At 38.8% G+C, this 26,750-nt stretch overlaps 4 protein-coding genes across 5 annotated transcripts; 1 reads left to right on the top strand and 3 right to left on the bottom strand.

Annotated features, from left to right (window-relative positions):
• Positions 1 to 728: 728 nt before the first annotated feature.
• LOC116805227 lies at positions 729 to 1,587 on the bottom strand. Its single transcript, XM_032735805.2, has 2 exons — positions 1,463 to 1,587; positions 729 to 1,392 (listed from the first exon to the last, which is right to left on the bottom strand). Exon 2 carries the CDS (start codon positions 1,188 to 1,190, stop codon positions 729 to 731), a length of 462 nt encoding a protein of 153 aa, XP_032591696.1. The 5' UTR covers positions 1,191 to 1,392; positions 1,463 to 1,587.
• Positions 1,588 to 1,659: 72 nt separating this feature from the next.
• LOC6562520 lies at positions 1,660 to 3,927 on the bottom strand. 2 transcript variants are annotated; one of them, XM_032736237.2, is made up of 3 exons: positions 3,800 to 3,927; positions 3,448 to 3,741; positions 1,660 to 1,680 (listed from the first exon to the last, which is right to left on the bottom strand). In XM_032736237.2, the coding sequence occupies exons 1-3, from the start codon at positions 3,878 to 3,880 to the stop codon at positions 1,675 to 1,677; spliced, it is 381 nt and encodes a 126-aa protein (XP_032592128.1). In that variant the 5' UTR covers positions 3,881 to 3,927; the 3' UTR covers positions 1,660 to 1,674. The 2 variants fall into 2 exon arrangements, with proteins under 2 accessions (XP_032592128.1, XP_001988404.2); XM_001988368.3 differs by lacking the exon at positions 1,660 to 1,680 and adding an exon at positions 2,978 to 3,317 and having other exon boundaries at positions 3,800 to 3,924.
• A 767-nt stretch (positions 3,928 to 4,694) lies between these two features.
• Positions 4,695 to 9,785, bottom strand: LOC6571100. The gene is made up of 3 exons (XM_001997270.3): positions 9,326 to 9,785; positions 5,363 to 5,558; positions 4,695 to 5,274 (listed from the first exon to the last, which is right to left on the bottom strand). The coding sequence occupies exons 1-3, from the start codon at positions 9,402 to 9,404 to the stop codon at positions 5,004 to 5,006; spliced, it is 546 nt and encodes a 181-aa protein (XP_001997306.2). The 5' UTR covers positions 9,405 to 9,785; the 3' UTR covers positions 4,695 to 5,003.
• Positions 9,786 to 22,915: 13,130 nt separating this feature from the next.
• On the top strand, positions 22,916 to 25,602 carry LOC6562522 (equilibrative nucleoside transporter 2). The gene is made up of 5 exons (XM_001988370.2): positions 22,916 to 23,519; positions 23,919 to 24,228; positions 24,295 to 24,777; positions 24,846 to 25,128; positions 25,193 to 25,602. The coding sequence occupies exons 1-5, from the start codon at positions 23,229 to 23,231 to the stop codon at positions 25,302 to 25,304; spliced, it is 1,479 nt and encodes a 492-aa protein (XP_001988406.1). The 5' UTR covers positions 22,916 to 23,228; the 3' UTR covers positions 25,305 to 25,602.
• Positions 25,603 to 26,750: the final 1,148 nt, after the last annotated feature.

Raw genomic sequence — 26,750 nt, 5'->3', positions numbered from 1 at the left:
TCCCATGTCATTTGGTGTGGAGCTCGCGTGCGAGCCATTTCCAATTGGAACGGCTCAGTTACCTCCAACCGAGCTGCGCAGCGGAGTAGAAGCCCGATTATTGGAACGTTGTGGAACCTACCAGTTCGTCACTACAACTTGTCGCCGCAAAATGCTGCCTGCTTTTTTTGTGAGCGGATCTGCTCAAATTTTGTCCGCAAAGCAGCAGGCGCACAGAGTCGCATAGCTGCTCTCTCTCTCTATTCCATTCCGTTCCCCGCGCGCTCTCTCTCTCTCTCTCTCTCTCTGTCTGTCTTTCTCTCTCTCTCACATACTCATTCCATTTCACTGTGAAAGCAGCAGCAAAGAAACGCTGACGCTGACGCTGACTCTGACTCTGCTCCGACTCTGCCATTTTGCGTTGGCGTTTTGCAGTGTTTCGTGTGCGTTTGCATGGATCCAATGGGGGGCAAGCGATTGCCTTGCAGGGCTGTCCCCCAAAAAGCACTTGGTTGTACCCTGCTTACAGCTGGCGAGCTGAGTGGGTTGCTTAACTTGCGAAGCTATTCAACAAGAAATTTGTATATTTAGTTGAAATTTAAAAGCCAAATTTTGAATTATTTGTATATTATTCGGATATTGTCTGAGTTTTTAAAAAAAAATATTACGCATTCAACTACAACAATATTCTTTCACTTTTAGGCTTGCCAATACAAATTTATTGAATTAAAATAAATAAAAATATAAATTTAATATTTATTTTGATTTAGAGGGTATTTGCAGGTTAGGCGTTCAGCTTGTAATGTTAATTGTAATTGTGACTCAAAGATTCTTTTGCGCTGAGATTGAGAAGTTATTTTGTATTGCACTTTGGAGAGTTTCTCTAGTCGCAGCTGCACTTTGCCTAATTGCGGAAAGGTTATTGGCCCGCCAGAGTTGTCAGCGTTGCCAGAGTTGCCTCGAAAGTTGCGAGGGTGGCTCGATGTGGGCGCCAAAGGCGGAGTGTCGCGTGCGCTCTTTGTGGCTGCTGTCTGCGTCTGCTGTTTGGCGTCGCTGTCGTTGTCGTCGTTGTTTGGCGTCGCTGCTTGCGCTTTGTTCTTTTGTTTTGTGGTGATTTTCTTTTCTGGTGGCTCTCGCTCCAGTAGGTGGCGACAATGGCGGCGGCGACGGCGACGGCGATGGCGACGTTGTCGCTCGTTGTCTGCTGGCATTTATGCATTCCTGTTACCAAAACACGATGCGTCATTTTGACTGACGTAACCAGGAGACAGCTGTCTATCAGATGCGACCGTCGTCGTGCCTGCGACGACGGCGTCGTTCTCGTTTACCGTTACGCCCGCTGCCGATGGCAATGCCAGCGCTCGCTGCGGTTTAGCGAACAAGTGCACAGCAATCAGCAATCAGCGGACGACGCTAAGCAGGTCGTACATAAAAAGATGACTAACACACACACATCTACCCATATGCACACCTACATACATACATACATAGAGACTTGCACAATTACATGAAAGATAGCGTGGCGCCCTTTTACACTAGAGTTGGTGGCGTGTTGCTTTTATATGCGTGACACGCACTGTTCGTGAAATATCACGACACCAATGCTTGCCAAACCCACTTTTGATTATCATCTATAAAGAAAGGAGTCCGATTGAATAGCCAGCTTATCCATATACAAATGGATACAAATATTAATCAACGCTAAAGAAATGATTACATATTAGTTTTCAAAATAGCAAAGCTCGAAGCTACAAAATTACCCTGCAATTATTAGAATAAAGTATATGGTTGAAGACCACTTCGTATTGGTGAAATGAATGGTTATTAAAAAATCCGCCACGTGCTCATCTCTAATACAAAGTTACAGTTGTGTCTGCCGTTTAACAGAGTGTAACAGCGTTAAAAAGCTCGCTGATAAGTTGATAAAAATAAAAGAGAGAAAAAAAAACACTCCGCCCCCTCGCGTTCGATCTCGGCAAGTGTCGCTGGCTGCAGCATCCAGCAGTATTCGCATTATTCTGTTTGCTTCATAACCAACTACAGCTCTCAGCGAAATCTAAAATGGTGGCCAAGCTGCAAGCTACAAAGCTGCAAACTCTCTAGGCGAGGGCGCTTTTCTTTTTCACAGCGCAGACGCCAAAAGACGAAGCGGCGCCTACAGTCTCAAATGGGCCACTGCCAGCACAACTCCCAGAAAGACAAAAAAAAAAATCAAGCCCCAAAAAGCATTGTTAATTTCGTTGTGCGGTAGGCTCCCCCATATAGAAAAAATGAACGCGCAGCATTGAGGCAGGTCCCTCTACGCGATACGTGGGAACAGGCGCACAAGCAGCAGCAGCAAGCGACGCAGCGCCAGCTGAGCAACTAAAAGCTATTTTAAATGTATGCTCGTATGTGTGTGCTTTTGTGTGTGTGAGCGGAGCCAACGTAAGCGGGCGCCTACGTCACAGAAGCACATGAGCAAACAACAGCAAACGCAGCACCCAATGCGGCAGAGAGAGGGAGAGAGAGACAGCGAGAGCGAGAGTGAGAGTGCACTCGTATGTATGAAATTGAGAGCAGAGAATGAGAGAGTGCGAGAGCGCCTCTGGTGCTGCGTGGGCGTGGGTGAGTGTGTGTTGTTGTTGTTGTGTACATACATGCATATGTATGCATGCATGCATGTATTTTGTTACTGTCTGTTTTGGACACTGTGCTCAGGTTTACCGTTACATGCACACTCACTGCCTGCTATTAACATTAACTGACATTAGGCACGAGTCGTATTTACATGTCTTCTGTTCGTGTACTGTTAGCTCTCGCTGTTTGTGAGTGGAACAAAACATTTCTTGCAGTTTGGCATTGTGGAATTGAGCACAAGCCGCTGAAGCATTTTGTGCTTGCAAACGAGTGGGATTCTCATGTGCGCTGACTGCAAGCAATGTTGTTCCCATCATACCCAGCACTTCTTTGAATAAGCAAAGAGCTTATTTTGGAGCACAGTAATAACAAAAATATATTTATTAGTTGAATGCACTTTTTTTTTGCTATATTCACAAACAATTTAAAGTACACCATGAAGTTCTGTTGCGATGTCAACTGTAATTTGCGTTATCTGTAGACTCGATAGCCGGTTCAGCTGACTCAGCAACTGGTGGTTCAGCAACACTCGCAATTCCCGTTACAACTCTATAGGGAAATGTTCGTGTTAATGTTCGATCAAAAGCCTGCTCCCGCCTCTCCGGGGGTAACAGAATGGGTCGAAATAAGTTATGGAATAGGCTACTGGATGGGATGCTATCATTTCTGCTGGGTTCTGATGTTCGCTCCGACGACCGCTGCTCCGAATTGCGCTGCGGCTAAAGTGGGTTAGATTAGTGCACTGGTTGCTAGAACACCTCTAAACTCTTTCTAATGCTCACTACACATTTGAAACCAAAATCGAATAACTCAAAGTCCCAATTATCGACTGATGACTGTAAAGCTTACCTGTAGCAGCGTGGTGTACATCAGATCAGCGTAATTCAGCAGCAAACGCAGTCCTTCGTAGTCCTCGCCACGTTCGGGATGCCGCAGCAGTTCGTGAGCAGCCGTATTGCTCATGCGGACCAGGATCTGTATAACGTTGGAGAGACTGCTAACCAGACGCATAATATCATTGTTCACGTCCACGTCCTGTGGCACCACGGACCACTCGCGTGACTGCCTGGTGTTGGTGGTGTCACGGCACCTTGTGTACCGCGTCTGGCGAGGCTGGACAATGGCAATGGCTGTGGGATGTGCCTAATGGGCAATTAGGATGGGCATAAGCCGTCACCTTGAGTGTTCACTGTGGGGTTACCTGCTTTCCATCTTCAGCCACCTTACGATCTGAAATCGCCTCATCAGCAATGGCACCGTCTGTTTGCTTACTGCACCACATTAATGATTTTGGATTTTCAAATACTTTAGATTTTAAATACGGTTTATACATTATACGCTTTTCAACCGATTGTAAAATGAAATTTTTCAAATATTTTCACCAAGTTTGCTTTGATACCAAAAGAAAAGTTTTATTCCCCAATAGGATCAGCACGTAAATACCTAAAAATATAAACCATAAAGCAAATATCCTCTTCGGAATATTTCATATATTAAAGTTCACATATCAAGTACAATCTTTAACTGCTGGCTGGCATAGAAACTCCAAGAAAATTGGTTGGATTTGCACAACTTGGCCAAGAATACAGAAAACACCAAAGAGAAACAATGTTTTGCTTAACGTTTAGCTACAATAAAATTTATTAATACCAGAAAACTAAATTTGTGTATATAGATATATATTGTATATATAGAGTTGTATTTTTTGTTTGTTTTTTTTTGTATTCGTAATTTGTTTTTAAATTTCCCTTTGCAACTGCAAAAACTTTCATGTTAATTGTCATAAATATTGCAATCGCATTGACATAAAATAGTTCATATACATATACACACTATACTATATACTATATAGATATTATAACTCTCTGGCTTACATCAAACACTCGTTCTTAGCTTAGTTACTAAAAGCTTCAACTGCCCTGTTTATCATATCAATATCGCATCCTATGACTATTCCTAAACATACCACTTAGACACTCATTCAGCCAATTCGTTAGGTTTTTCACTTTTTCTTTTTTGTTTTCAATTTTTTGTGGTTTTGGAAGAAGAAATGTTTTAAATAACTAAAACTTTATACATTTGTTTTTTTTTACACATTCACATGTGAAAAATGATAAGCATAACCATATTCATAATCAATTTACTGTCATACACATAGAACAAAGGAAATTACTAAGTCTTATTAACTAAAAATTAATAATATCAATATCAAAGAAATTTAACACTATGTTCTTCTTCAACGTCATAACGAAAAGAACTCTCCGAAAGGGGTAACTCATTCGCACATTAAACGTCCAGTTAATTAAACAGATAATTTGGTTAGGTCACAACTAAGATTAGATATTTAAAGATTACAGATTTGTTGTATGTTTCTTGTTTTGTTGTTTGTTGATTCGTGTTCTTGTTCAATTGGGCGCATTCGCCGTACGCAGTTTGGCGCGTACATTGAGATACTCGGGGTTGACATATTGCCGCTCCTCGGCCTCCTCGGCATCCTGTTTTTGTGTCGCCGCCTCATGCTTCTGGGCGCGCTCCATAATCACGCGTCCCAGCTCGCCCTTGAGCCCGGCCAGCTCCGTTTCGGGTGAATGCTGCAGTTCAGCTGCCGCATGTCGCTCCTTTTGCTTCTCGTAGGCACGCTGCAGTTCCGTCTTCTGATTTAGCACACTCTTGCCACTAATAGCCAATAGAATAGAGAACAAAAGAGATACGTTTTAGCTTGAGTTGCTTGTTGTTAGGTAGATAATATTCCATTTTTACTTACATGCGCGCATTGAACTTTAGCTCGCGATTGAGTGATCTGTGATCTGTGTTCTCCAGGCAGGGATTGATCAGCTTCTTTGGCAATATGAGACCCTCGGAATCTGTTTGGACGCCGGTGGGCGTCGCTGGCGGTGAACTTGACATGGACATCATCGTGTCCGCTTCCCTCTCAGCCAAACTTTGCGTCCGAGTCGTATCTGCAACACAGAACAAAATGCAACATCGATCAATACAAATCGCTGACATGTTGAACTTTCTACAAAAATGTGGGCAAGACAAAAAAAAACAAAGAATAATACTAAGAAATCTTTGTCAGTTACTAAGTTTAATTGGCACTTGGCCTTCGTTCCATAAATCAGACAATGCACACACAACACACACAACACACACAGCACACAACAAGAGCACGAAGAAGAAGAAGCAGCTGATGATAATATACGGCTCGGCACAACAATAGAGCGGCAAAAAATAATGTCTTGGTCGATGTCTTTTCGACTTGACTTGACTTGGTTGTCGCCTCTCGCTTTATTAAGGTTAAATATTTCTTTGCATTCATGTCATTGTCAATTTGTTGTTACACAAAACAAACAAAAAACAAAATCAGAAGACTTGGCACAACTGCCTATCTGTAACAAACAAAAAATAAAAATAAATAACCGCTTAAAGCCAAAAGCAACAACAACAAACAAGCTCAACCGGCCGGCTGGCAGTCAATTTGAAGATTCTTTCTTTCTTTTGCCGCAAACTGTTTTTATGTTCGACATCGTCATAATAACCCACATTTGGGCGCACATTTCTGGAGCAGACGCCAACAAAGAGGAAGAGACTTAAACAGAAACAGAAACAGAACCAGAACCAGAACCTAAACCAGATTAATAAGTGTTGATAAGGGACACAGAAAGGCGTCCCATTTGCTGAAAAATGCCGTTGAAAATCGCTGATGAGACAATCACATTGTGAAAGTCGTTAAAATGGATGCGAATCTAGACTTGTTATGTCTCACAACACAGAAAACCAAAAAAAAAAAAACGTTGAAGTCATAAAAAGCGTGAAATCAATTTGGAAACTACTTCAAATCATAATGGGAAATATGAATTTGTATGCGGTGCAAAATTATGTAAATGTGTATAGGAAATGTAATAATGCATTGGGGGGAAATACAAATTTACATTTCTGAGAGTTCACATTTCAAAGATGCCCTTTTCTTCGAATGAATGGGAATACTAACTACGTTTTTACTTTAAAGAAAAAGCTCATAGATAGCAGATTATTATGAGAGAGCAGACACTACAAATCTAGCTAGATATAGCTTGAGCATACACTCCAAATCTAGCTAGATATAGCTTGAGCATACACTCCAAATCTAGCTAGACATAGCTTGAGCATACACTCCAAATCTAGGTAGATATAGCTTCAATAACTACTGATTTGAATGAAACAGAAACTTAGTTATTATTATATATTTTTATTCAATATATACTAAATAGGACAATAAAGAAATCTATCCATACAAGAAAGCCCACATACCAAATATGCCAGGAAATATTTATAATTGATTCAAAAACTGAAGGAACTTTAAGTATCTTAAGCTTTTTTCAATACGAACTCTTGCTTGGATTCATGCTTATGGTTTATATCTAATGAAATGAACATCAATTATTAATTATCTCTAGTTCTGATAGTCTTTGAGGCCCACCTTTCGTTTATTTATTTAATTGCAACCAGCTAACTTATAATTAAGAAGGCCTACCCTAGTGCTTTAGAGCCCAGAGCAATGAGCTTGCAGGCATTGGGACTGATTGAAGTGAATTATGAAACAATGGTTTTCTTTTTATCATTAACCCATATACAACACTTTTGAATAATGCTACATGTCGCTGGTTGATATATGACTGACTCACTGACTGACTAACAGTAACAGTACTTAAATGTCATGCGTAGTTTAACTTGAAGCGCGCTCGAAGTTCTATTAACTTTCTTGCATTGCAGGTCATAATAAATAAATAGAAAATTTTCCATAGCTGTAAACTTGTCCCAAGGCACACAAAAACTTTCATTCAGACACCGAAAAAAATAACAAACAAAAAAAGACAGACAATGTGTGTGTTTGCTTTGCTTGCTTGATAATATTACAAGTTTTCATTTAATAAATTAAATGCACACAGACATAAGACTTGTGTGTGTGTGTGTGTAATTGTGTAGTTGCATTTGTTGTCTGGAACGTTGTGGGTCGCATTGGACATGAAGGAGGAACTCGATGAAAACAAATTGCATCTAATTAGTTGGGCATGGGGGTCCCTTATAAAGACCGTCGACTGTTATTTCATTTGACTTAATTTCACACACCAACACATGCACAGCTCATTAGAGCCCATTTCACTGACTTGCTGCAGCATGTAACAGTGCTTCTAATAAGGCGGCCACAACCTGGGTTGGGGCTTCGACTTTACAGCTTTGTTGCAAGTTACGCAAGTGAAAACTTGTTAAACGACTGGTGCGTAATCGTCATCGTCATCGTCATCGCCATCGTAATCGCAATCGTTAATGTCTGCATGCCTATCTATGGTATTCATTTATAGTGCCTGCAATTTTATTGCATTGGATCGGATCGCGGACACCGCCCTCCAAATGGGGCTCAGAATGTTGTTGAACCAACCCCGATATAGTCATGTAAAATGCAAAATCAAATGCCAAGCAGCAAGTCAATCAATCAAGATTTGCATATGATTTCCGATTGGGACACATGGCAAATATATTAAAAACTTGGCCAACCATTTCATAATGTTGCTGAGCTCGAGGCTAAAAAGGTTAAAGGTTAGCTCTGTGTGGTTCACGGCCACTTCAAAGCACACTCAACAAAAGCATATTTTACAAACTGCGGCTTATTGTTAAATTAGTAATAATTTGTTGTAAATTGTGTGCAGCAATGTCTTAATCAATACTGGCTCAAAACAAAAAATAATAAAAAGATGTCAAGACAAACTTTGAGCTGATCAATTGGCTGTCAAGTGCATTGAGGCCCTTTGTTGATGTCTTCACTGAAGTTTGCATTTTTATTAATTGGCCCAATTGACGTACTCAATTGAAAAGAAGTCAAATCAACAACTGTCTTTCAAAATGAGCAAAGTTCAGAAACTATTAACAATGAAAGTCAACGAATTGTTCAACTGATTACAAAACTGAAATGAAAAGCAATCAGTTTCAAGCAAACTTTTTTTTCTTTCGTTTAACTACAAAATTTACTATTACTTTTCGGCATTTAAGTTCAATAAACCAACTGGTGCACTTAATGTACTGCAATTGAAAATCATTTTTATCGCCCAATTTAATTCCAAATTCAAATCAAGATATCCCAATGCCATCGACGTTGTATAACGAAAGCCGACTTTAAAGCCGCTTTTGAAAAGTGAAAATGCAGCACGCTCAAAAGAAAGGAAATCCTCAAAGCATGTTAAGAAAATTACTAATAATATGCCATACAAATTATGCGTAAAGTAGTTTTTCAAAATCGCATTAAAATGCATTTTTGATCCAGCTATTGTCATGCAGATTTCAATTAGTTTGAAACTACAATGCAAATTACTTTAAGTGATGTAAGCCCAAATTTGTAATACGAACAATAGTTAAAAATAAAGACTCAAAACAGGTTGAAACATTTTAACCAGTATTTTTTGTTACGCCTTATCAAGATTGCAGTTCATTTTACCAATTGAATACAGATATCTTGTTTACACAGAATATCTTAAGCAACGATCTTGAATATTTCGTTTCTTTTGGTTTCACACACACAAATCTTTCTAAAGACAATATCGTTTCAGACATCTAAGACACGATCCAGCCAACGTTTGCGATTATTTACGACCTGGCTAAAAAAGATTTCACCTGCACACACACGCTTGAGGCTTCTTTTGTGCTCAAAGAATGGTGCATTTGAAACGATTTCGAATCGGTTGTTAAAACTCACTTTCAAAGATCGACATGCGACTCATGATACTCGTGGCAATGTGCGGCGCCGGACGTTGCATGCTTGTTGATTCTTCCATGCATATATATATATATTTAGCAGACACACTTCAATTTGCTTGATATGCGACAAGGTCTATAATATATGCTCAACACAAAGAAACGCTTGCTGCGTTATTGATACTGCTTAGGCTCCAATTTAATTGCTGTCTAATTATTAATCAGATGTTTGCTGGTTTGCTGATTGTTGTTCTAAATTGCAGAGGCACACATTTTAGTTGGGGTGCATTCACTCGTGAGATTAAAACACACTTGTGTCACTTGTGTTTTCATCATCAACTGGTTTCGTTTTCACTTTCGCTTTTTCTTTGCTTTTTTCTTTTTTTTTTTTGTGTGTTCAGCTCGGTGTTCTTATCAATGCGACTTATGGCTTCAAACTGGCCCGGCCAGCTTGCCGGACTAGACTCGGGACTTGGACTATAACTGGCTGGCTGGCTGGCTGGCCGTTTGCAATCGATTACCAGCAGCAGCAACGAGTGCTGCGGCGACCAAGCCAACGTAATGCGGCTGCGTTTTTGCGATTTTTACTATTTTAGGCTTCCTCGTTTGTGTTGCAACATCACACCAGATAGATAGATAGAGAGAGTGACACAGCGAGAGAGAGATGGACAAACACAGAGAATGCGAGTGCGAGTGAGACGCCTCAAATGGGTGGCATGCGCTGGGCTTATGCAATGTCGCGCCATTGGGGCGACAAGTGACCTAAATTTGTGCGGCACGAACGAACTGGTAGCGTTAGCTGGCGACATGCAAAAACGCATCCATTGTTTCATCCTGGCTGGCTGCATGCATCGAAAGCGAAAGCTTTTGTTCCTGCAACCGGCCCACACACACACACACATAACCCAAAAACCCCAAACCTCAAATTAAGGGCAATCCCACTGCACAAATTTGCAGCTTGCAGCATTTGTACACGGACAGAAATCTTAGGCCACATTACCAAATACTACTTTTCTGCGGGTATTCCAATTGTGTGCTTAACTAAATAATAATAATAATAATAAGCATAAATTAATAAAGGAAATGACAGCACAAACAATTGACCGAGTTTACTATTTCAACCAGCATTTTAGTTTTAATGTTATATATTTTGTGTATAGCGTCCAGGTTCTAAAATTATCACAAACACATTCGCTTGTTTGTGCCTTTATAGAAAACAGCTCACATCACATTTATATTACGTGTTTTGTATACCAGTTGAAAATATTTGCTTTCACGTGTGGCAGTGAGTAAAATGATGTCATTTTAAGATACATATTTCTTTATTTTTAAAAAATATATTCAATTTGAATAATGTGAGCTGAATAATTGTTCCCCTCTTCTGTTCTCCTTTTTTGTTTTGTTTAAGTGTACAAGGAGTCTGCAGTTGGTTGCTCGTGTGGCATGTTTTATTGTTGCATTGCCTTGACCTGCGGACAAAACTGTTGCCACAGCTGGTGCTGCTTTTGCTGCTGCTGTTGGTGCTGTGAGCACGTGGACAAGGCCAAAGCTCGATGGAAGCTGCGTGTGCTATTGGCTGCCACATGCCACATGCCACACGTATACACACTCTCTGCATGTGTGTGTGTGAGTATCACATTTCAGGGGCAAGCGTAGGAGCAGCGCTGTCATCGCCGCCGAGGTCGCGCTGGAAAATCACCCAAATGGCAACTGTGAGCTGTCTATGCGCTTGCTGTTCGCCTGGTGCTAATTGGCTCCATGGAGAAAATGGCCGCTTCACGGGCAATGGAAAAACACGCACACACAGATGGTCCCCCCAAAACAAAAAAAAACAAGCCGAGTAGCGGCAAGATGGCCGCAGCAACGTCTAAGACATTCAACTTCTTGGCTTAGACTCCAACGACCCCACCCCGCCCCGTCCTCCAGTCGACTCAACCCACTCAAGCCCCCCATCAGACAAGCGACTCCACTTTGCAAATTTCTCCAGGACACGGGGGATGCTGTGTGGTGCCAAAGTGAGTTTGAGTTGTGCTGTACTGTGCTGTGGGGGGTTGGGGTTGGCCGGGGGAATGGGGGAGCAAAGCGAAGCGCGCCATTCAACAACTCTAACTCAAATACTCCGCCTCAAAACAACAGGCGCACAGCAAGGATGAAAAGGTGACGTGCAGGAGCGCGCAACAGGAGCCATCGAAAACAGGAGCAATGACGTCCTCGTCGTCAACAGCACAGGACCGACCCCACATGACATGTTTCGAGCAATACACACAAACACAAACATAAAAAGAAAGAAAAAGCTCAAACGCCAAAGCTTAAAAGCTTTCGACGCTCTCCTTGCCAGTGTAGGGGTCGCTATGCTGTTGACGTCACAAGTCCGCCCTGTTGCCAAGGAAAGAAGCAGCAACAGTAGCAGCAACAGCAGCAGCAACAGCTCCCCGTTGCACCGCAGTTTCAGCTTGGCGAAAAACATCAATAAATAGATTTCCCTGATTTTTCAACAGGATAGCAGAAAACGCCGACAAGAACGAAGCCGAACACAATTCACAGGACCTTTGTTGTGGTGCTCTGTTGCGGGTGGATGGGCTAATTCCCGAAAAGCGGGGCGGGGAGGGGGAGAGGGGGTGTTGGGGGAAAAGGTGGGTTTGTTGTAGGTTGCTAATCAGCTGCGCGCCTTGCCAACAGGCAGGAGTTGCATAGTTGTGTCTAGCCCAAAGCTGAACGCGGTGCGTTCCAATTGCAAATACATAAAAATAAAAATGTATCTATTTATGTAGGTATGTATATATATATACATATTTATACATATTTATATATATATATACATATATATATATATATATGTTGCTAGCGAGGTCGAGTGTCTGGAATTTGCTCGAGTTCAAATATTTGCGCCAGCTGAAAGGCATTTGGAGCGCTGAACGAAGCTGATCAATAAACATTGAAATTCTTGTGTTTATTTTGACTCAACTGCGAAAGTTTTTTGTTTCATGATTTTACCATAAATATTTTGTTTACTTTCAAGCAATCGTAAAAGGTAAGAAATTTAACATGGATTATGTGCTTGGCATTTCGAGAAAGTTTCAATATTTATGCCAGCATTGTCAAAGTAGTTCATCAATAAATATCACAAATATTATGATTTTAAAAGTGAAAAAAAGATTTGGAATCAAAATGTTGTATTTTGAGTAGTGTGAAAGGAAACTATAAGAAATATATGTAAAAGAAACACAGAAAGAATAGTAGAAAAAACTTAATTAGAACTAATTCAATTATCATTACAAAAAAAAAGTCTATGATAATATTAAGTTTATTTAATAAAATTGTTCTACTATTTGAAATCATTTTAATTTGATATCAAATTTTAAATGAACAAAAAGCATTTATTTTCAAATATGTTTTTATGAAAACGAATTAATTAATAAATAGTCTGCTTAATACAAGATGCCTGACCAAGTAAATACAATTAATAAATCATCGATTAAGTAAATACAATTATTAAATCAACACCATCGATTAATCACATTTTCTTTTCTGTAAACTATTAAACACAATCTGAACACCGAAATTTACATGGGTAATTTAGCACTTTCTCAGTTATTGTTAGTTTTTAATGAGAATTTTGTGTCTTAAAGTATTCCAGCTCTGACTAAATGGCCCCATTGCTCATTCTCCCGGGCATCGTCGTTGGAGAGGCGTGTTAGTCATAGTCATGTGGAGGTAAGTATGTATTTACAATTTGTATTTGTATTTTGTTATAGGTATTGTTATTGTTATTGGCTTGTTTGTCTGCCTGACATTAAACGGGCCGCAGCGACACACGCGAGTTCTTAAACACCCCAACCCGACGCGCCCACCCACATAGACACACACCTTATGTGGTTAATAGCGTTCACAGGCAACGTTTATACCCTCAACCCATGGAAAATGGGTATAATAAAGTTATACAACATTATGTAACTAAACGAACCGATCAAGTTTATATAAAGTATGTCTAAAATCAACAGTTGAGTCGACTTAGAAAGGCTTTGTTTATATTCATCTATCGATAACTCCTCCTTTTCGGCCTTTAATTTAAATATAATTTATTCCATGATATATATTTGAGCAAACTGCAAAATTCTATTACATCAAGATTGGATAAGAAACAGTTTATTAAACTACTAATAGGAAAAGCAAATTTACTCTGTTTTAACTTGCAAAGGAAATGTCCAACGCACAGAGTAAGCTCATTCAAATAGATAAGGATATATTATGCAACATATAATATGTAAATGAGCACAGAGATTGCGATTTAAATGACCTAGGCGATTATGACAAGCTGACATTGAAAGGATTAATCTAAAGCTGATTTGCTGCCAATACATAAATCATTATTTAATTACAATATTAATTATTTTTTTAATGGTTGAAACAACTTGGAAATAATATTTGTTGTAGACATCGAAATGTAATTTCACAAAATTCGATCAATCATTGGTCGAAAATGAAAACGTTATATAAAAACATCGATTTTCTTAGATATATTTTTCTATTATTAAATTTTTAGTTAATATGGTAATATTAACTTTAATATACAACCAAAAATGCTTAGCGAATTTGGCTAGATTTAACAAATTCAGAATAGCTTGTCAAAAGAACAACTAGAAAGTAAATTTATGCCCCTTTTAGAAGACAAAAACTAGATGTATTTTGAAAGGTATTAAATTGCCAGCACATTGAAAATAGAAGACTGAAAGGGTATTATATTAACAGCACAATGAAAATAGCTCTTGTTGATTTAGTTTCGTCTCTTTTTTGTGTTAGTTTTTCAATTTTTGGTGGCGTGTCAGAATTTATTGGCGCGTTCATTTTGTAGCTCATTAGAAAGGTTGGGGGGGAATTGGTTGGGGTGGTCATTTATACGCTCAGCTGACTCATGAATAGGAAATGAGCTGTTGCCGTTGCTCCAACCCGCTGATGTGTCTGGGATGTGCAACTGTTGCCCGGTGGGAGATGTGGCTGAAGATGCAGCCACTTTACTTTGCCGGTGGCACCACAGGAAGTCGCATTCCAAACAAGCATTCACAATTCACAATGTAAGTCAGCCGTAAAGTAGCTTACTTGGCTTTCACTCTCTGCTAGCTACTCAAACACACACTCACACACACACTCACTCACACACTCACTCACACACTCATTCATTCATGCAGTTTTCCGCGACGACATCGTTTGTCGTCTTGTTGTATTTCGTACGCGTTTTTAATAGCAATTTTCAGTATAATTTCTGGCCAGTTTTTTATGCATTTTTTTTTTGCCAACCACTTTGACAACAAGTGGCAGGCAAAAAGAAAATATACCGTTGTGCAAAAAACCGGACACATTTTTCAAATTGCGCAATAACCAGAGATTTTAACTGCCCAAAAAATTAAATAAAAATAAAAATTTTGGACTGACCTTTTCCGCGAAATAAATTGCTCAACTTGTGGCTGGTTTTTACTTTGCTTTGCTTTGGTTTGGTTTGGTTTGGTTTGCTTTGCGTTTTGTTGGGTTGCGTTGGGTTGGGTTGGTTTTGGGTTGGGGTTCTGTTCACATCAACACGTTCCACGAACTGATCTAAAAAGAATTCAATGGCTTGTTTATACAAAGCAACAGTAGAACGCTCCGTGGCTCCCATGTGGCGTTCTCTGCATTCCCCATAAACAAACCAAGCAAACACAAAGCACAACTAAAAGGCAGCACAGCACAGCACAGCACAACACAACATTTACGATAAACAATTTAGTGGCTGGCAGCACGTTTAGGCACACATGTGTGCAGACCCGATAAGTAGATGCCCTGTACTATCGCCCTAAACTGTGTCTTTGACTTTATAATATAATAAATACAGGTGCATATATAGCCAATGTGCTAATTAACGACAATCCAAAGGGGCGATAGTTTTTTGTTATACGTGTATTATCTACCAATAACACTTCCGAGCACTTCAACTCCGAGAGAATTGGGCTCGCTCTTCACATGATTAGACTTTCAGCTGGGAAGCACTAGATTTTAGCAGTAGAGCGTTAAGGTACACTCAGAATAAAAATCTTCTCTAATTATAGTATTCATCTACACCAACTACTATCCCAAATGATTATATGATATAAGAGCTAATAACTTTTTAAAGTATTTTTTATTAAGTTTTATTATATTATTAAGACTGGCAATTTTTTATCTATATAAATAACCAGAGTTGTTAGGAGCTGCTTAGCCTCGAATAAGCTTTATTTCTTATCTCCTAAGAGATAAGATATCTCTTATATTCAAATTTAATTCAGAACTCACTGCAAAAACTAAAATGCCCACATATTGTGGAACGCGTTTTAGTCACTCGCCCATTGGCATAATTTTTGAGCAACTCAGTATCGAGTTAATTTTATAAAATTTCGTAATCTCGACAGACCCAGCCAATCAACCAAAAATAGCTAATCATGCAGAATTCATATCGATCCGAACCAAAAAGAAAAGAAAATATTCTGTCCGAGAATTTGCTAGGTTATCATCAACGTCAGTGGAAAAAAAAAACCAATTAGTAAGTTTTCATGATTACACTTTTTTTTTTTGAAAATTATATGGGTCTCAAAGGAAAAAGAAATATAAAAAAAACATGCTTCCTATAAATATTATCTCAAGTTGCGATAATCCCATTACTCTTGAGTTCTCTTTTATCTTGAAGTAAATATTGGTGCGGTCATAATAAATAAAACATAATAATGTAGACCTAATGACAGATAAGAGGCTTTTATAGAGCTCTTTACGATGAACAGACAACGCAAACGTACGATTATTAAGTAATCGCCATGTGGCAAGCAGCCGCTCGAGAAGAACAAGAGTGCCAGATACAAATATATATACGTTTTGGGGTCGACCAATAAAAATTAAAATGTAATAAACGAAAATGATTTCAAATTTGGTTTTCGCTGGTGAAATACAATCAACAGAAATCTCAACAATTTCGATCAGAATGGGAATGTTATCAAAGTCTCTTATGGCATATTAGTGTATATACCTCACTTTGCAGTGAATTTGCCTTCGATTTGCTGAATTTATTTAACGATCATAGATTTATGGCATTCAGACTATAAAAATCAGATTTACGATCAAATTAGCACCATAACAAATTTTACTGCATATTACAAATATACAGTTAGTTGTTCTGCTCAAGTACAAATTGCATATTTTTATTTCTGTGACTGTGTGCAACATAAAGTAACATGTGATGCCTGATCTCATTAGAGAGACTCACACACTCTATATATGGGGCATGATCATGATCATTTATGGTGGTTGTCGACAACAAAATGCACAACTTGATTTCCTTATGGAATGTCTAGGCAATTACATAATGGCCATTAAGCATATTTGAGACGCTTACGAACCGCCCAAACTTGCCACAAACTAGGCACCCTCCCCACACCCCCTCACCACACTCAGTCATCACACATTTCACACAGCGGCGTCTTTGAAAGCAATATCTTAAATCATAATGCGTGCAAGTGAGCATTACAACAAATGGCCTTCGTGAGGCGGCTCTAAAACCCATAACCACAACACAACAATCTCACAACAAATTAGCCAATCAAACGCTTAAAACGTTAACGTTCGGCTTTTATCAAGAAATGTGTGCGACAGGTGTGCGTGTGTATGTGTGTGTGAGTGAGACGCAAACTAAGAGACACATTGTGTGGCATTTTATGTAAGCAGCAGCAGCAGCAGCAGCGAGACACACAAAAAGTGCAGCACATAACAAAATACAGCCTGCAGCAATTCAAGCAAAACAATTAAACAAAATTCGCACAAGAGTTACCAAAAACATTAACAAAATGAAAAGACAAAACAAAAATATATATATATATATCAAAACAATAGTCGCACTTGGCCTTTCACTTTGGTCAAGTTGAGTCGTTAATTAAACATGAGCTTGCAAAAAATGTTACAGAAATATATAAAAGAAAAAAAGAAAAAAACATTAAAATAATTGTATTTTTTCAAATAACAAAAAAAAAAAAACATTCATTTATATTTCGTAAGTTTAGCGAATTAACAAATAATTTTTTACATTTTCAATTCCATCTCAAAGTTCCTTATTCTCGCAAAATCAAGTTATATGAAAATCTTATTCGAAATGTTTTCCTATTCTCCAGATGTATTTCAAAGATGTCAAACGAAATAGTAGGTAAGAGATTTTGTCAGCGAAAGAATACGAATATAATCAACATTTTTACGGCAATCAAAAAAACTTCTTAAACTGACAGATCGACAGCAAATAACGGAATTTATAAAACGCTCCCAATCGCTGTGATTTTATAAGGGGAACACACATTACAATTTGCTAAGCTCATTCATAAATTATATTGTATTGTATTGTGTTGTGTTTTATTGTGTGTTGGAAAGCCATTAACAGCAAGCACATTAACATGATAAGCACACACAGTGAACATGAACAGCCAAGAAGAAATAACAAATCAACAGCAGCAGGCAAACAACTCAGTCTGTCTCTGTTGCGTATCGCTCAAAAGGTTGTATCGCATGCAACAAGTCGCTTTACATTGAAATATCCAAAAGTTCACAGGAAATCATCAAAATGTGCAAGCGCAAGTTGAATATATATATACATGTATCCAATAAGACTTTTTGACTCACACACGAAGCAAAAGAAAACAAAACAAAACAAATATACGCACACCGCTCTTGTTGTTGTTACTTTTTGAGTTTAGCTCTCTGTGGTGCCAAAGGGGACAGAGAGAGAGAAAGAAAGAGAGAGAACGAGAGCTAGAAAGAGAGCTAAGCATCACACAACTACAGCTGTATTTGCTTATTTGTTCGCTTTTGCCCCCTTCTTCTCAAATTGGGTGTTGTGTTTGTTACTTTTGCTGTTGCTGTTGCTGCCATTGCTGCGTGCGGGGTTGCAAAGGCAAGAAAATCGAAAGCGCCATCGCGACATCAGCGGCAGCGTCAGTCGCCAGCTGCCGGTGGTTGCCTTGGACATTGCACAGTGGTTGCCAACAAAATAAAAATTGATTGATCAAATGAGATGAGACATCAAATCTGTGATTAATGAATCTGTATGTAAATATTTACAGTTGCTTTAACGTTTCTGTTCATTATTTATTTATATATTATAATATTATTCTCATATGTATCTATATTTATTTATTTAATGTCAACCAAAATCTGTAGAAAAATAAAGACATTCAAAAAGTAAAAGACCTTAAATCCTTATTGTACAGCCGCGCAATGGAAGCGAATTTTCTTTAATTTCCACTGACTTTGTACCACTGTCGCTACTGCTTATGCTGATGATGATGATGATGACGACAGGCGGCGGTTGAAAAGTCAAAGTCAAATGCAAGACATAAACAACAACAACAACAGAAGCGGCAGCAGCAATAACAGCAATAAACTATGTACACACAATACATAAACACAACAACAGCAGCAGCAGAAAACAAAACAAGTTTTCACTTTTATTTCTTTTGTTTTTTTTTCTTTAGTTACTCAGGTTGCTTTTGGGGAGTGCAAGTGAAGTGCAGCGGGCAGGGGGTGAGGGGAGGGGAGGAGACCGTGTGGCATTCATTACCAAACGACAATTCATATTGCAAATTGTTGTTGTTGTTGATGATTATGATGAATTGCATAAGTCGCAATTGCAATCATAAATCCTTCGCTCATCCGCTTTTGGTCATATGCATGTGAGCGAGACAGTAAGAGAGAGGGAGATATATGTGTTGCTGTATTGCTTTGCATTAAAAAAGCTGCTGGTTTTATCACAACGCAATTGAAAATAACATAGCATAAACATGACCAAATAAAGAGTAGCAATAGCAGCACCATTCACAAATTGCCATTTACGGTTAATCAACAAAATGATTATATGTAATCAAGCAATCACAAATATACCTATAAGAAGCACGCACCCAAATAACTCACCAAAAATAACGGTACTCGTGTGTACATATTTCATTCATGCATTCGCATTCTTTCTCATTCTCATTCCCATTATTCTTCTTATTTAGCCTATTGTTTTGAGTGGCCTTGCCTTGGCGCTTTTATTTTGTTGTTTCTGTTCTTTTTTTTTTGCGCAAATCTAATTGCCATTTTGAGTAGGGTGAGGCGATGGCAAATTTGCTTATTTTTTGTTGGGCTGGTAATTTTGGCACAGAGAACGAGCTTAAGCTCAAATGCGTCATTTCCAGCAACAACTGTTCAAAGAATGAAACCGAGTGGATTATGTGTGACAAAAGCTTGTAAATTAATTGACGGAAGTAGTCAAGGAAAGTACACACACACATACACACATGTGTATGTACATGTAATGCCTAATTTAATTGATGGTTGGTTTTGAGTTTGGTTTGGTTTGCCCCCATCAATCACTGGCGTCATTAAACAACACTCAATATACAAAAAATAACACCAATTACAAACTTATTGATAAAAATTCATATTGAAATGAGTGGAGTGAGTGCCCCTATGAGTGATTTTGAAAGACTCTCATTCACACACAAACATACAATGAGCATTCTCGCATGCTAATCACAAGCACGCACACACACACAGAGAAAGAGAGAAAGAAAAAGAGCACCACAGAAACAGAAAAAAATTAACAACTCGCCTGACAACAACTGACTGGAAGTGTGTTGGGGCACAACAATTGTGAGCTGCTTGAATTTGCCGTTTTCGTTTCGTGTGTCGACTTGCTGCCCTTTGCTTGGCGCCTGTTCAAATAAGTTTCAAATTTTGACAAATAAAACCATGGTTTTGTAATTTACGAGCCGCCTATATTTGCAGGGCATCATCATCGATGCGACCAATGTTTGTTGTTGTTGCTGAGTGGAGATTCCCACGCCCATTATTCACACTAACAAACAGGACTCGAAACTCTTCTCTCCCTCTCTCTCTCTCACACACACACACATATGCTCACTCCTCTCTTTAACTTTTTTTTTAACCTCTTCATGGTAAGAGCGCAATAAAAAGGGATTATGTGCATACTGTGTGAGTGTGTGTCTGTGTGTGCGTGTGTGTGTGGGGTTTGAGTGAACCGAAAGAGGCTGGCTGCAAGCAACGTCATCTCCCCGTCTAGACCTTTGATTACCGGCACACACAAAAAAACACACACATACAAACATACTCAGACGCAGCAGCAGCAGCAGCAAAAGAAGATGAAGATGATGATGAAGAACAAGAAGCTGGGCACAGTGAGCTGAAATGTGCTTTGATCGTCCCCAAATGATAATTGCTCTTTATTGGTCAGGCTGCTTTTGGGGAGTGTGTAATAAATGTGTATTTATTCGCCTATCAGTTATTAAATGGAATAAGCTGACATCGTCTACATTTTTTTATTGATGGGTTCACAGTCTACCTACATGGCAAATAAATGATAAGGTCTTAAGCGAAATTGTATGGAGTTATTAATGTGCATTTGAATTGCATATTAAGCAAATTAATCATGTAGATCTATTGGACTCAATTTTGGTTGCATGTTCCAGAGGATTGGCGTTGACAACTGCTTTTTATAAACGCACTTAACATAAAATTAATGAATTCATATTCGTTTTTTCTAAATTTATCTGGCGAATGCTTATTTTGCTCCAGAATTTTAATAAATTGTTTTATTATCTTTAGTGGTTTAATTATATTTAATAATTTCAACATAAGCCACACCAATTATAACTATTTATATCAAACTAACTTAATCACTTTAATCATAATTAGTTTTTTTTTTAATTTCTTTATATCTTTTGAAAATAGATTTCCGATCCGATCTGATATGCTTGCTTCTCATTATTCATATTACAATGCAGTCAAATTGAAAAAAGAAGATATTTCTAGATAAGATAATCAGATAAGCCGCTGCCTTTATTACACAAGAAACTAATTCTTGTTTTCCACTCCCCATTCGATACGGTCATTTTGTCAACAAAGGGCTTACGATCATTTCTTTCTACCTGACTAAACCAGTCATTTTCATTTAGGGTTGCGGATTTGTAATCCTATATATTTGTTCATACGATGGGCAAACGTTTCGTCACACTGCATTTATCAGCATTGTTTTTTCTTCTCTTCTTCTTCACTTGTGCGCATTTCAAATTACGTTGAGCGATAATAAAAAAAGATCTAAAGGAATTTCGCAATCTTTGTTTTAGCACGCACGTAACCACTGTGCAAAAATTAGACGTGCGGGGAGAAATGGCTAAAGGAAGAAGAAAGACAGGCTTGTCAAGGACTGAGTGCCTTGAGCTGAACACTCGATGTCTGGCAAAGGTCAAACAATTGGCAAAAGGCAAGCAAAAAAAAAATGGGAGCCTTGACTTTTGCACTTTCGTCAAAATGCTTTGCGCAAAAATAAAATCAAATACTGCATTCGAAAAGAGATGGGCAAAAAACTCACCACACACCACACACAGCCAAATACTTCAAGTGTCGTCGTCCTTTTCGTGCCGTGGTGAATAAAAATTGGCCGTGAGATGAAACTGGAATCTTTTTTTGGACTGCGTTTTGCAGCCAGCTTCTGTTTTGATATTGCTGCTGATGCTGCTCCTCTTCGTCTTGTTCTTCTTGTTGTTGTATCGAGTGCGCTCACAGCTGCTTGTGTGTTTGTATTGGTATTTTTTTTATGCTGCCGTTGGTTTTATAAATCCTTTTGTTTCGCTGCTGCTGCTGCTGCTGTTTTTTGGCGCGCAATTTTCGTTGTTGTTTGTTTTGATATTGTTGCCGTCGTTGATCGACTTGTTATTATTATTATTATCGCTGTCATTTACATATCACGTTTTGCTGCTTGCCTAATACAAACACAGTAAGAACAAACAACAAACAAAACACACACACTGACAAACACAAGAAATCTCCCAAAAGGAAGCAGAGTTTGTTTTTACTTTTTTTGTCTTCTTTTCGCCTATTGCACTCTTGCAATTAACTAACCAAATAACAAACAGTTTGTCGACTTTTTCCTAAACTCATTCAAATCTGAATCTGAAGCAAATGTTTTTGTTTTTTTATTATTGTGACTGGGGCTCCGACTCCGAGCGACGGCGACGCGTTGGCGACAATCTAGCGACAACGAAAAATTAACGTCCGTCTCGTTTGCACGTTTTCAACGAACTGAGCGACGAACGGCATCGGCAAAAACAATCAAAATATTCGGGAGAGTCCAAAGCGAAACAAGTAACAATGCGGCGGCTATTTGTGAGTCGATTCTATGATACTCTGTTTGCGGTATACATGCTATATAATAATGAACAAATTTCTATTTTAAAAGTTATCAATTTAATGTGAGGTTATTTTCGTTTACTTATTTAAACTTCAGTGAAGATTTCTTACTAGCATTTTGTTTTAAAGAAATAAAACATCAAATTTATTTAATATACACAAACTTAGCTAAATAACTTTTATTATAATTGTATTTTTATTTGATTTTACTATCCAGTTAATCGTAAATTAAATTTGATTTTACTCATAGATAAAGTCAACTCATTTCAAGGAATACCAATAATATACATGATCTGCATACCAACCTAAACGCAGTGTGACCAGATGCGTAAAGCGCTAAAATGCCAGAAAATACCAAACTCAGAACACAAAACTAAACACAACCCAAGGAAACACACACAGACTTTAAGTTTTTCGTTACCCAAAGTGATAATTAATATGCATTTTATTGTTTATGCGGCGGGCAGCGTACAAACAACAGCAGCGGACAGTGGTGAAAGCAAAAAGTGGAGCGAAATTCTTTTGGCCCGATTATAAGCCACACATACATATACAAAAATACACGAGAGTTTGTCTATGTGTGTGAATTGTTATTGTTTTAGCAAAAGGCTGCTGCTGATGACACAAAGGCTAAGGCAAAAACAGCTGACCTTACAAAAACAGCATCAACAACAAGAAGAATGCGACGCAACGAAGATGAGCAAAGGCTGCTGGAAGAGGAGCAGGAAGAACAAGCAGAGGATCAGAATTCGACCACTGCTGTTGATAACGGTAGTTTTGTGCCCGCGTTTTCACCACAGTACAGCCACGATAATGATGACGAACGATGCCTGCTGCACCAGGAGCAGGGGGACGAAGTAATCCAATTGACAAATGCACCCAATTCGGGCGCCTCGTTAACCTATTGTGTTTTCTATCTGCTCGGCATTGGCACAATGACACCATGGAATTTTTTTGTAACCGCCGAAGATGTGAGTATAAAGAGGAAGAAGTGTCCCCCACCCCTCCCCTCCTCTCCTTTCCCATCGCCCCATTTACAAGCTTTACAGTTGCATTGCTGTTTTATTTCTTATCTCCGTTTTGGCATTGTGTTTTTTATTATTCCTTTTTGGTTTTTGTTCTCGTTCCCATTTTTTTGTTGCTGTTGTTGTTATCGTCTTTAGTTGTGTTCTTTGTTTAATCTACTTTAAGGTTGACTCAGTGCACCCCTTCCTACACCCCCTTCCTAGCCCAACCCTTTTGTTGTTACCCCTTTGGACTTTAAGTGAACAATTAGAACAAAAAATCATAAAAAGTGTAGTGAAAACTATGCTTGAAAAACAATTACATTTTATTGTATTACAATTGAATGGTATTTAACAAAATTCCAGTATTGGCAATACAAATTCCGCAATACGACGCTGAATGGAACGCTGCCAGTGCTGGATGATGAGCAGCTGACGCCGCTGCAGAAGAGTTTCACATGTGATTTGGCGCTGTCCGCAACAATTTCGGGCACCACATTCCTGCTGCTAAATGCCGTCTACGGCCATCTGGTCACGCTGCGTGCCAAAATGCTGGGCACACTGGGCACGATACTGGTGCTCTTCGGAGTGACAACGGGATTCGTGGAAGTCAACACGGACCAGTGGCAGGAGCAGTTCTTTCTCATCACGCTCATCATTGTGGTGTTACTCAACAGTAAGATCTGTTGCAAGCTGCAAACTTCAATTCGATTTCAACTTATTATTTGTTTATTTATTTCAGTTTCGGCTGCCACCATGTCGGGCGCTTTGTATGGCGTCGCTGGTCTCTTTCCGTCGGAGTTTATGACTGCTGTGGTCAGTGGCCAGGCGCTTGGTGGCATTTTGACGGCACTCGCATTTCTTTTGGTGCTCGCCTTCGATGCGGGTCCCTCGGCAACCGCCTTTGTGTTCTTCGTTATGGGCGCCTTGCTGATCTGCGGCTGCATCGTTTGCTACCTGCTGGTGGCACGTCAGGCGTACTTTAAATATTATCTGGCTGGTGGCGACAAGTTCAAGGTGATCTGTGCCCAGCCAGCGCACAGTCGCAGCACGGTGGGCACGGATGAGGGTGTGCCACTCGAACCGTTGCTGTCCAAAGTGCTGGGCAAGATCTATTTGCAAGCCATTTGCCTCGTCCTGTTGTATGCCACAACGCTCTCGGTATATCCGTCTGTGACGATCCTAATGGAATCGGAGCACTCAGCCAGCCACACCCAGTGGACAGGTATATATCAATCTATATAAATATTGGGTTTATATTTGTAATAATAATTTGTGTGTTTTTTTGTTTAGATGTTTACTATATGCCTGTGGTGAATTATTTATTCTTCAATTGCGGCGACTATTTTGGCCGATTGTTTGCTGGTTGGTTGGAGGTGCCGCGGAATCAACAGACGACGCTGCTGCTCACCGTGGTGCGTGTTGTGTTCGTGCCCTGTTTCCTGTGCTCCAACAGTGGCGTGCATCAGTTTCTGCCCACGCTGGTGCAGCATGATTACACCTTTATGGCCATGATCGTTGCCTTTGCGCTCTCCAACGGTTATCTGACCAACATTCTGCTCATTATGGCGCCACGGTTTGTAGCTGAATCACAGCGAGCTACTCAATCGAGACTAATCCTTATTGTGTTATCCTTGCAGAAGCGTTGAGCAGCATGAGAAGGAGCTGGCTGCCTCCATAATGGCTGCCTCGTTGAGCGTGGGCATGGCCATCGGATCCCTAATCAGTCTGGCATTTGTGCAGATGTTGTGACAACATCCCCGCTCAATCCACCATCCTGCCAAACTGTCTCAATGGTGCCTTAGAACGCTTTGTTTTTTATACTTATTTGATACTTGATAGTTTTTACGAATTTGATTGTTAGACATATGTATTTTATACTATTTTTGAGATGTACACGTTTTTGAAGCATGCTCGAGTGTTGAGGAATATCTGTGAGATTTTCTGTAACATATCAAAAAGTGAAATTAATTTTGTGTAAGTTTTACTTGTCGGTTGTAAATTGATATAAATGTAAACGCAAAATAAATTGTAATTATTTGTAAGGTAATTCTGTTTGTTTAACGTTTATTTTGTAAGGTTTCTGCAGATCACAACAACAATGTGGATTAATTCGATTTAAATTTTGGGTTTTAATTCTTGTTTTATGTTATATGTTGACTCTTTTTTGTTTTCTTTTCTTTTTAACTAACGAACTCCATTGTAATTATGTATATTGCATTGACACTGACAGCTTTTGCACATTTAATTTGGAAATTACATTGATTTTCTCTTGAAATATTTTCGGATGTATTTCATTTATTTTATATGCCCTGTGTTTATTTGGTAAAACTGCATTTTAAATTCAAAAATTGTAGCCGCCAAACGCGTTGCCAACTGAAATGCATTGATCATCGATCAACCAGTTGGCAACGCTGTAGTTTCTCTCATCTGCTGCATTTGAGTGGGCTGCCATTTTGTTTTGTGCAGTTGCACTCGACTCCAATACGCATCAAACTGTTGGTTTTAGAGGCACAGGGCATTTGAATACATTAAATGCTATTTTGTTTTGGGTTTAACTTGAATGTATTTTAGTGCAGAATTGTAAAATGTGTAATGGATTTCTTTGCATTGGTTTTAACGGTATTCAACTCTGCATGACATTTAGATATCGATCCAAAATTGTTAACTCTTTAATTAATTTATCAATGGGTTCGGTTTGGTTCTAAACATTTAATTAGCTACGTATATTTTATTTATGTATGCTTTTAATACTTATATGCAACAACAAATTCGTTTCTTTGCTGTTTTTATTCTTATTCTTCCTCTCGTTTTTCTACTTCTTCTTCTTCTTTTTGGGCTTTTCGCTTGATATCCATTCAAAACATTCATTTACTTCTTTTTGTCTCCTTTCTCCTGGCCTAAATTTTGGTTTTTATTCATTTCATTTTTTTGGTGTTAAACACCGTTTTTGCTTTTTTGTTTTTTACTTTTCGTATGTATATTTATGGTTTTTGTTTTTGTTTTTGTCTACTAACTTATTTATTTTATGAAACGCACAACAACAAATACTGATTAAAGCCTGTCTTTAAAAGAAAATGGGCGTGGCAAACGCATGCATAATTTTATTTGATTTTTCTTTTTTAAATGAAAACGATTTTTAATAAGCGCTGCAACTACAACATTAATGTTAACAACAACAACAAACAACATCAACAA

The sequence above is a fragment of the Drosophila grimshawi genome, unplaced genomic scaffold (assembly GCF_018153295.1).
Source record: "Drosophila grimshawi isolate 15287-2541.00 unplaced genomic scaffold, ASM1815329v1 contig_1377, whole genome shotgun sequence".
NCBI classification, from domain to species: domain Eukaryota; kingdom Metazoa; phylum Arthropoda; class Insecta; order Diptera; family Drosophilidae; genus Drosophila; species Drosophila grimshawi.
The sequence above is the reverse complement of the archived record's forward strand: the minus strand, read 5'-3'. Positions and strand labels throughout refer to the sequence as shown.

Bases quoted from the DNA above. Each gene is read 5' to 3' on its own strand.
- LOC116805227 (XM_032735805.2), bottom strand. From the start codon at position 1,190: ATGCCAGCAGACAACGAGCGACAACGTCGCCATCGCCGTCGCCGTCGC.
- LOC6562520 (XM_001988368.3), bottom strand. From the start codon at position 3,880: ATGTGGTGCAGTAAGCAAACAGACGGTGCCATTGCTGATGAGGCGATT. The intron at 3,742-3,799 runs GTAACCCCACAG...ATTGCCCATTAG, and splicing joins TGGCTGAAGATGGAAAGCAG to GCACATCCCACAGCCATTGC. The intron at 3,318-3,447 runs GTAAGCTTTACA...AACCCACTTTAG, and splicing joins TGTACACCACGCTGCTACAG to CCGCAGCGCAATTCGGAGCA.
- LOC6571100 (XM_001997270.3), bottom strand. From the start codon at position 9,404: ATGGAAGAATCAACAAGCATGCAACGTCCGGCGCCGCACATTGCCACG. The intron at 5,559-9,325 runs GTGAGTTTTAAC...TCTGTGTTGCAG, and splicing joins TCGCATGTCGATCTTTGAAA to ATACGACTCGGACGCAAAGT. The intron at 5,275-5,362 runs GTAAGTAAAAAT...ATTGGCTATTAG, and splicing joins CTAAAGTTCAATGCGCGCAT to TGGCAAGAGTGTGCTAAATC.
- LOC6562522 (XM_001988370.2), top strand. From the start codon at position 23,229: ATGCGACGCAACGAAGATGAGCAAAGGCTGCTGGAAGAGGAGCAGGAA. The intron at 24,229-24,294 runs GTAAGATCTGTT...TATTTATTTCAG, and splicing joins CATTGTGGTGTTACTCAACA to TTTCGGCTGCCACCATGTCG. The intron at 25,129-25,192 runs GTTTGTAGCTGA...TTATCCTTGCAG, and splicing joins CTGCTCATTATGGCGCCACG to AAGCGTTGAGCAGCATGAGA.